Raw genomic sequence first — 10,891 nt, 5'->3', positions numbered from 1 at the left:
GTCTATAAATACATTGATGAATTGTGAGTTTTAAGTTATAGGGAGTAACTCTTCGACCCCTGCGGGACCGGGGCGTTACAGTTTAAGATCCGTGGATTCTTTCCTTTATTAGGGGGAAAAGTTAGAACGAGGTATCAACTATTACGTTAAAAAATGATATAAATACAGTTATTATGAAACTTTTGCACAACTATTTAATCAAAAATTAATATTTTTAAATTTATTTAAACTTCCATCGAATTTTATAGATTAAAACTAAAAAATAATAATATTTTATTATACAATTATGTTAAAAATGTGAAATAGTAATGTTTGTATCATTCCCTATTAATAGGACTAATATTACGAAAATATGATAGGCTCACAGCGGATAATATGTTAAAGAAATCACTATATATCATATTATCATCTTACTTTAATCTAATTAGAGATGATATTACACATCAACTTTTGAATTTTTCTTTAAAAAAACACGTGATGATCTAATGATAATAAAATCGTCACATTTTATATAGTGTAATAAAAGTGAGATGAGCACATGGAATGAAACATTAGTCTATGCTAAAATAGTAGTGCGAACAACTCAAGCTTCAAAGCAAAAGGGGCTTGGTCATTGATGGGTGCATAATGAAGAAAAGAAATTATAGTACTTTAATATTCTTTAGCTCTAGGAATATAATAATTCTAAACTCCACCCACTCAAGGGTCTATTTTAAACACAGAGAGAGATAGAGAGATGAAAAAGGAAAAAAATAATAATGAGGAAGCTGATAGAAAGTGAAGCATATGTTCCTCACTTCCAGCTTGTTTATGTGAACGTTAAGCATTTGGAGGTGAGATCAATTAACATCTTTGCAAGAATCAGAGCTTGTCCATCTAGGTTAATTATGATTTGTTATTGTTGGAGTAATTTTTATTTGAGATAAATACAGAGCTTCATTTGGACGTCAGCAAAATCTTTGAATCTAAAATTGTATTTAGGTAATGAAATGAGTTGAGAAAAGTTGTGAATAGTAGTGAGTTAAGATAGAGTGAGTTTGTGGGTCCTATTAAGATGAGTTTGAAGTATTTGGATGTATGAAGTATGTTGAGTTATATTTAATTTTTAATATTAAATTGAAAAAGTTGTGGATCCCATCAATGATTGGTTTTATTAGTAATGATGGTGAAATAATTATTTTATTTATATGTTGTAGTAATAAATAGAAACTTCTCCCAACACGTTTAAAAATTAATTTTGCACAATATTTTTTTGAGCAAAATTTATTTAATTCAAAATTAGTAAAAATATTAAATGGCTCGCAATTATTCCTACAAAATTCTCATGCCCCCATTTTATTCAAAACTTTGGGTATATATTATGACGACAACCCGGAGGTAGAGTTAAAAATTCGATTTCATATATTTTTCACTCCCAAACTTTTTTAATTGAAAATTTCCAATTTATAATAAATATTATCAATTATAAAAACAAGATTGCTCATTAAAAATTCTTCTAAAACGGAAATTATTTAATTCAAGATTTGTAAAATAAATCAATTATTATCAATTATGAAAACGACACTCTCATGCTTTCCCCATTATCAATTTTTGTACTGCGAGTGTCTTCATAAAAGCCAATATTTGATCTTCTACATCTGTTTCCACCCAATTTCAACATCAACCGCACTTTCCATTTAATAAATTCAGTAATTAAAAAATATTTATATTTAACAACATAAAACCTCTAATTTCCAAACGATGTTCCACTCATACAAAAATGGTCATAAAATAACATGAAAATATTACAAGTATCAATTCTCACTCATATGTGCCCATTGCTAGTTGCAACCATAGCTTGTGCCGACACAGTTGACATGTCTGGAACACGCAACAAATGAGCTGGGTCTTCAGATGTTGTCTGTCCATCATAAGAATCTAGATTGCTAAAATGGTAGAATATCTCAACATGGGGTGTTACCATGCAAATGCAGTTATGTGTGGCACAACATGCAATAACAATATATCTTTACCTTGTTGGTCTGTATGGGTTCGTTGATTGCAAAACTCAAAATCTTTTTTTTAACACACCAAAAGTGTGCTCAATAACATTTTGGAGGGAAGAATGCCTATAATTGAAATAGTCTTAATATCCTTGGAATGAACGATTGTTGTGACATTCAGACCTTGATACCTCACCCTTGGATATGAGGGCATAAATCCCCCAATGCATGGAAAGGTGAAATCTACTAAGTAATAATAACCTAAAAATATTATAAAAAAAAGTAATAATGTTTGCTTCAAACATAACGAAATACTGCTTGTCCAATAATTAATTAATGTATAATCTACCCTCAGGAGGCCATGGAAAATTGATCCCCGGACGACTCAACGCATCCATAAATATGTGATCATCATGGACAATGCCCTCCCATGTGGTGTATACGAACATGAATTTCATATTGAAATTATAGGCTGCCAGTACATTTTGGCTAACTTGGTGATACCGAGTTATATACGAGTTAGTTGCCTCAATAGGTGCCCATCCATAAATAAGTCTCGTCGATTGCACAATACCATTTCTGCAATCATATAATGAAATTGTGAGTTCTCTAATTTTTAATAAGTGGGACCGGCCACACTACGAAAGTATAAACCACATACCGCCTTAGATAATCCAATGTAATGTCTGGCATTATCTTGAATATAAGGCGCCACTCCAGTAACATGGGTAGGTGCAATCACCTGAGGAGTAAGGTGACATAGTGCCTGCATCACTAAATAGACATGCCGATTTACGGTTTCATTCGAATGTTGAAACCGGTCGCCTGTGATTCGTTGAATTTGCCCATGTCCAACTGTGTACGCAAACATTACAACGTCTTCCTCCACGAAAACCTCTCTTGTCGATTTTAGAATGGCATCAGTGTGTAACATATTGCATAACGTTTGAAATGCATATACCTCTATCCAAAACACATCATAACAATTCCTTGGATGTCCATTCAGGATTGCGACTATATAGTCCCGTCCACGTAAGCCGAAGTTATGTTGTGGCATTTGCTGAACTGGGTTTGTAGATTCCTCCTCTGTTGCCGCGGCAAAAAGAAGGCCAATTTCTTCCCACATAGCGCGATCATGCCTTTTCCAATCCTAATTTGTCCCACATTGGGAACTAGTTACTTCTTGATGCACATTCGCTTGCGTTGCTCTCCTCCACTTGAGACTCGTCATTCGACCTACTTCCTCTGTCTATTCTGCAATTTAAAAAAAAATTAGCCCAAGAACACTTTTGCGCCTGCACGAATAAGATATAATTAGCGTGTATCATTGCAGTGAACATTCTAGTTCAGTACAAAAGTTATGTGGTATATGACTTGTCTAAAATATGACATAAAAAATAATATAGAGACGAATCAAATATATAAAGTAGCACATCAATATTTTATGAAATAAACCGTTAGTAAATTATCAAGAAGCAAATGATTAACTGAGTCAAAAAAAACAACATGCGCAATCAATACAAAGTTTGATAAACTATAAAACTTAATTTAGCATCGTCATACGCTACGTCACTCCAACCCCCACACCCAATCTACTTTGCAGTCCGGGGGCATGAGTAAGAACACCTCTTATGCATTAGGATCGAACAAAATCCTAGTTGCGAGACTATATTGTTGAGGAGGTAGCTTCAGGGTGATCTCGTCCAAAAACTTCAGACATTGAGCAGTGGTGATAAATGAGGCATCCAATCCACTTGACCTTTCGTCGTTACTACGCTTCCTACTGCATTTCGCGAACATGTTATTATCCAACTCAATCTTTGTGGCGGTGCTGGCGACAATTGTTTCCAGTGCCTTGCTCAGTTCGGAGGAAATGCTACTGCAAGGTGCCTCCCTTCATCGCTAATGACTACTCCCTACATGGGATGCCAGTCTCCCAGTTTGTCCAGATACGTCCATCCCATCTAAGTCTATGGGTGTGTCCGTGGTAGTTCTCAATATAAGGCCCGTTGCCCTTAGCTCCTCCTCAAGGAGCAACTCCTTCTCACTTTTGGGGGGCTCTTGCGTGGAGGCATAATGGAGTACCTCTATGGCCACGGACTGACAAAAAATGGCACACTGGAGATTGTAGTCTTGACAACCATTTGTTTTGAATTTCCTCCATTGTGGCCGCACCTAGCATACTTAAAAAGTAAGTATGGCATTATTATTAACAATTGTTAAGAAATCCTCAACAACATCCATGATCATGTAAAGTTAATTATTAATTATCCACGACAAGAATATATTGATCGTAGTATATTACTTGTATTGTATTAGCCCAATATTCCTCCATCGCAATTACAGTTTTTGTTTGTGGGTTCCAACTCATTCTTGTTTGGCTCATCAAATCAATGAACAATCATTGCCTTTGCCTCAGGCGAGTGATTTTTTCCCTAATTTGTTAGGCATCAACTGCTTTCCTCCTAACTGCAGTTAACTTCGTTGCAAGTCTTACATGATCTCAATTAGTAATTTTCGATCCAACCAATTTCACCTCAATGGTTTCTTGATAGAGAATGTCTACGAACATCTCCTCCAACCCATCGACCCAAAGGTCAGGACCACGCTACACCTCACCATCATCCATCAAGTGTTGGTCAATGCAAATATGAGAATATGCAGGACAAAAAGCAAGCCAGCTAATAGTTAGTTGGTTTCTACTTAACTTATCTACATAGACATTCTTTGTGTAATAATAATTCACATAAAACCTTAACTAATATGCTAACATGGTAATTATAAAGGATTAAAAAATATTCTAATATGGCAGTCATAAATATGCGAAATTTATTTAATGAAGGATCCACTTGAAAAGGGTCCAATGAAAGTGCAATCATACCTCATTGGAAGCATGGGTGGATGATCTCAGGTAGTATCGCTGTAATGCATGATCAAAGCCAAAAAATCAGTAGGATAAAATATTAGTATGACCCCAAAATAATAGAAACTGATAAATAATATTCGAGTAATAAAAACACTCTCAATAGGTAGCTACTATGCGTACTAAGTTACTAGCTTTGGTATATAACATAGCTTCTTTCTAACATGTGTAATAACTTGAAATCAGTGAACTAATATGGAATGGGGAGTTTCTACTTTAAACAAGAGGAAATCTTACAGCCGGTCGGTCTGCTGTTCATCAAATAATAGACTTCCAATAAATTTTGTCCCGTAGCTCCTCCATTTCAAATCCCATATACCTATCCACACGTAATAACTATGAAAGAATGTTTGTGCAAAACCCTTCCTCCCTCCCTCTTCCACCGAAGCCTCTAACTTGCTCAATTTGATTTGGTACACGGAAATAACACAGACCTTTCAAAATTTAAATTTGATTGATTAGAGAACGATTCGATGGGGATGGATTTTGTTTCGCCGCCCGTGCCTTGTTGCACATGATTTTCCATCTGTTTCGATTTAGTTTTAAAATACACATGATTCTGAACAAGTGGCCTTCTGTTGCTGTTCAGAAGTTGGTTTTTCAAACTATTATGAGCATGAGAAGGTTAGGAACATGGGATTACGAGTGGATTTGGATCTATTAGCTAGGACCAGAGCAAAAAAAAAGAACCATGTTTATTTTCTCATTGCGAACATACAAATAATAGAGAAATGGGTGGAAATTTTGTAGTTTTATGGACTAAATTAGTTGTTCCGATCCTTTTTATAGAATATTTTTTTTTCTAGAGAAACAAACAACACGATTGAGTAGAAAAAAAAAATAGCTAGCATGATAATCTAGGGGAGATGGTGCTCGACAGCGAAATTATTGGAGGGTGACAAAATAGGTGACGTGCGGCGGTGGGCGACGGCGACAAGATCTGATTTCTGTGATGTTGAGGTTGAGGCCGAGGTTCGACTGGCTTAAGGTGAAGGCGAGGTTGAGTTTCTGTAGAAATATTTCTATTTTATCTAGTGTGATGCTCCTTGTCTTATTTGTATGGAATTGCTGACGTGGTGGAATTCTATTGGAGGCTGTTAAAGCCTGAACAATAGACAAATCGGTGTAAAGAGGAACTGCTTAAACAAATTGAAAACCCCAAGCATCATGAGTATGGAAAAAAAGAGAAACTGCTAGCCAGTTTAGTGACAACAAAATAGCAAGGAAATGCGCAGTAAATAAAGGTATATCTCATGCGTGGCATATAGTTTTCTACCTCTAACTTCCTCTCAACCTTTTATCTTCTATGAGTGTTAATTCCAACTTGAAAATAGAATAATTTGCTAACTATATTGAAGCCCTATTGCACCAATAAAATACAAACCTAACCTACAAAAGAGACAATCCCAACCTCTCATTCCCCAACTAAAAACACAAAAATAACTAAAGGAAAAGAAAGACGCAGTTGAGGAGTGCTTGAGTAAAACCCAAGAATTGCTTAGGTATATAGTGCTAATGGCTGAAAGTAAATAAGGTTCAATTACTAGTCCATAAGATCTTGAGGGGTACGTTTCTACCAATTTCTGTTTAGCAGACTTGAGTGTCTCATCTATGAACCTGATCTTAATTAACAAAACATACTCCCTTGAAATAAAAAAAAAAAAAAATTAAATATATCAAACTTCCTCCAACCCTAACGAAAGCTCTGTTGTTGTAGACTTAAAATGTAAACACTATCATTTGGTTTTACAAGTATAAATTAACCAACCACATTTCTGCCTAAGCTATATGGGAAGTCTGTTGTCTTCCCACCAACAAGATTCATGAATGGAAAAACAAATAAATGATTGATACTAAACAATCAGTTCAAAATTACAAAATAGACGTGCCCAAAAACAATCACAAATGAAAAAAGAGATTGCAATGTATAAACAAGCAACAATAAAAAAAGGTTTCAACACAAATGTTCTCACCCAAATCTGGTTGTAAGCAATAAACTTCAAACCAAATTGATCACCAAGCATCATAGGGGACTTGATTATAGCAAATTTGAGCACATTGCAAATTAGAAGATAGCAAATTAGCACATAACAAACAATAAGCTTCTAAACAATAAGCATGGAAAATGAGCACAATGTAGTTAGTTATATTTTAACAAGTTTCATACCCTAAAGGAATCATGAAGAAATTACACTTCAGTAATGGAGTCGATTTGTGCTTACCCTAAAGGAGCGCGTCGTCGGCCCTGTGATTGTGAATCTGGTGAATGCAAGTGTTGGGTATTCCAACTCAATGCATCCATGCTTGCAAGAAGTGGATGTTGTGCGTATTTTGGCTTTAGGCATGGTTATTTATAATGAAGGCCAATATAAGGGAGGCAGATCATAAGGGCACGGCTGCACGGGTTCACAGGAGCGACATTGACATCAAATGTTAGATGTGCTTACCCTTCTGCAGGCTTGTGGCAGAGGCATCGTTAAAGCTAATCCACGTGGGACCATGGAGCACGCAGCCCTAAGGAGGCTGACGGGGACACAATGGCGAGAGATTCACCACGATGGGAGAAAGGACACGAACCAAAGAGAGGGTGGGAAAGGGAGATTTGTCTACAAAAAGCTGAAGGACCACGGGAATGACAGAGGGGGTATGAAAGGAGGGAGAGTGAGAGAGAGGAGATTCTGGCTATGATCGAGAGAGCTATGCGGGGATTCTTTTGGGGAAGGAAAGCAGAGATAGGGTGCGAGATGAAATTTTGGGGAAGATGGGGTGCAAAGGATGCCGAGAGGGATTGCTGAGAAGGAACTTGCTATCTAGATTAGTCATGACATGCCAACAGTGATAAAAAAAACCATATGGTTTCTGACTAAGGTAAGTTTACGAGATGAACCTAAGGTGTTTGGATGCTAAACTACTTTCACCCGTACAAACTCATTTAAGATGAGATGAGATGACCTGACGCCCCAAACACAAAGCAAAGCAATCAACGTGTGAAACTTCATCTCATTTCATCTCATTTTAACATCTAAACACCACTCAAATACAATCACTTTTCAATTTTAAATTTTCAAAATTTTCATTTAATCATTACCTAATTATTATAATTTTTCCAAACTTCTAAATAAAACACAAAAAGTAATTTAACTTTTTCAAATTACAGGACAAAAATTATATTAAAAAATTATATTCTAATAATATTTTAACTTTATAATATTTTTATTTAACTTTTTTTTTCTCATTTTCCAAAATTCTATAAAACATCTTAACTTAAATCATTTCACTACTATTCATAAACTATTTCAATACTATTAACAAATTTTTCATCTCATCTCAATATCCAACGAAACCTAACTATTCAATACGAGATTAAGAGTTTTAAAGAGTTAACTTTTTTTTTTAATATATATATATATATATATATATATATATATATATAGTTTAGAGGCACGATGCGTCAATTTTGTTAGCTTAGGGTGTAATTATCAGGGTGAAACATATTTAACAAAAAGACCTCAGGTTCATTGGATATCTGGTTACGCAGTATTCAATTGCACTTCTTAAAAACTTAATTTTAAATATATGATGTTATTACCATACAACAAAATACAAAACTTAGTTTATAGTTTACATATATATATTACCATTTTTTTCTATATAATTCATATATAGATCGTTTCCATAGTTCAACCTCTTCTCATAATTGCAACATATGAAAAGTTTAGATGTATAATTACCGGTATTCATGGAAGAATGTAAGTTTGGAATTTATTTATTTATTTTCCTTATTTTTTTACTTAGTTTTTTTTATCAATTTGTTTAATGTGTTCCTAAAATTCTTTAATTCAACTATTTATTCTAGACCTAAAAATATTCAATCCCTCCAAACTTATAATCCTTGTTTCGTCTCTTCTCTTGATAATTCGAGAGTACAAAGAGTATTTTTTTTTTCCATCTTATTTCTCCAAGATGATTTAGAAAAAGAACACATAGCTCATGTTTTACATGCAGTCACGGTGTGGTGGAGAAGTCAAAGAATTTATCCAATGTCTTGCTTCCATTATTATCGGATTTGTTGGGTTATATCCCTTGCAAATGCAATAACTTGTTTCTCAAAACATAAGCAAAGCATATCATTGACAATATTCTATTGCAAGGTATGACAAAAATCTTCATCTCAAGAGGTTCACAATTTCAACTTGAAGTGCTAAGGCGGCCAGCCTTGACAAATAAAGTGGGGCCTTCTGTCTATACTTTTTTTTTTATCATCTATTTTGAGGAAAACTAAATCTCACTAGAACATCAGAAATTCAGAACCATGTGCGAAACTTAAGAAATAACAGATATGAAAAACGAAATGTATATCTGTTCCCATCTTTATCAAAGTATATATTACCTAACATGTGCATCAAACTGTATCCATGAATTCAAGTAAAAGTGGTGGAAATGGCATTCTTTGGAGATATCTATAATCTGAATTATACATCTAATGCTTGTGGTGTTTTCTGATTCTGTTGGGACCATCTTTCTCTATTGGCATACCATTGAACTGTTTTTCTGGCAATTGGCAACCAAAGCCGCCTGAGTCTTTCCTCTTTCACCCCGTTTCCAACTATATAAGACTCCCCAATTCTGCTCTTGATCATACCCGAATCTCCATGTCTTGAAAGAGCAGTGATTTCTGACATTGATCTTCTCTCTCCTGGATTCATAAGCCTTGATGTCTGGCTAATATTTACTGCAAAATCTGATGCAGAAGCAAGGCCTGGAAGCAAAACTGGACCTGTATTGCTCAGTGTGCTAATCTTGCTTTCAAATGATCTCTTCATCTCCATCTCTTCTTTGATCGTCATAACCTGCTCATTTTCTACACCTCTTGCCGTGGAGGACTGCTCGTTGTTTGAATCCAGAGTGAGAGAAGAGAATCTGTTGCTTGACATGACGGTTATCATCTCTGAGTTCAAGAACATCAAGTCTGAAGAACTCACACTGCTCCACCGATTCTTGAAATTAAAGTCAGATACAATGATCTTGTGGTTGTGCTTATGCAAGACTTTATGATGATCCTCATCTCCCCCACCATCTTCTTCCTTGATCAACGATTTCTCTTCCTTATTAGTATTACTGCCCTTTTCAGCTTTTCGAAAGCTACTTCCAATACTGAATCTTGAAGACCCTCGACTCTCGTCCTCTCTCTGGACAAAGAGCTCTATGTTGGAGTCAGCTCTCCGCTCCGATTGCTCCATCAATCTCATACTGTTTGTGTATGTAAAAATTGATGGGTCTTCAGCGCTTACCCTGTGCCTGCAAAGAGGACAGCTCGAGTGCTTTACAAGCCAATTGTCGATGCATTCAATGTGAAAGGCATGCTTGCACTTGGGCAGTAGGCGGAGGATTTCGGAATCTTCAAATTTGGATAGACAGACTGAACATTCAAGACCCTCCTTTGTACCCTTGAGCGAAGAGAATCTAAAGAAAGGAAGCGACTCAATAACAGTTTTATCGATCCCGGAAAATCGAGAACTTGATCTGAGAAATCCAAAGTTCTGTGTATTGCCATGAACAGATCCTCTCCGATGATAGAATTTGGCATAGAGCAGAAGGAGGACTGTCACGGAAAACATGATTAAGAGGATTCCCAAGACAACACCAAGACTTGGTTGAAAATTTCGTGGACCATCCCCATGGTTTGAAGAAGATTGTGCTTTGACAAGGAAGAACATGAAATTGAGTTGCAAAATGAGCAAACTTAATCGATTCATGGGGTCTAGTGAAATATCAGATCTTTCCCAGAATTCTTAAAGTTCTGCAGCAAGCATCTTCTGGAAAATGTTCCCAAGTTTTTTGTGCAGATAACTTCCAAGTTCATAAAGGGTTAGTTTGATATGGACCTTTCAAATATACTTACCCCAAGGGTTATCTTTCTGGTTTGTCAATTTCCCAGTTTTGTTTCTAGTTAGGCTGTTTATATGTATCCTAATTAAATTTTATA

General features: G+C 35.6%; 1 protein-coding gene across 1 annotated transcript; it reads right to left on the bottom strand.

The window, feature by feature from the left end:
* Window positions 1-9,098: 9,098 nt before the first annotated feature.
* Window positions 9,099-10,836, bottom strand: LOC108993043 (E3 ubiquitin-protein ligase ATL42-like). The gene has a single exon (XM_018967810.2). The coding sequence runs from the start codon at window positions 10,659-10,661 to the stop codon at window positions 9,378-9,380; it is 1,284 nt and encodes a 427-aa protein (XP_018823355.1). The 5' UTR covers window positions 10,662-10,836; the 3' UTR covers window positions 9,099-9,377.
* Window positions 10,837-10,891: the final 55 nt, after the last annotated feature.

This window comes from Juglans regia, chromosome 10 (assembly GCF_001411555.2).
Source record: "Juglans regia cultivar Chandler chromosome 10, Walnut 2.0, whole genome shotgun sequence".
NCBI classification, from domain to species: Eukaryota; Viridiplantae; Streptophyta; class Magnoliopsida; order Fagales; family Juglandaceae; genus Juglans; species Juglans regia.
This window is presented reverse-complemented; position numbering and strand designations above follow the sequence as displayed.

What these genes read in the sequence shown, in the direction of transcription:
- LOC108993043 (XM_018967810.2), bottom strand. Translation starts at nt 10,661, where the DNA reads ATGAATCGATTAAGTTTGCTCATTTTGCAACTCAATTTCATGTTCTTC.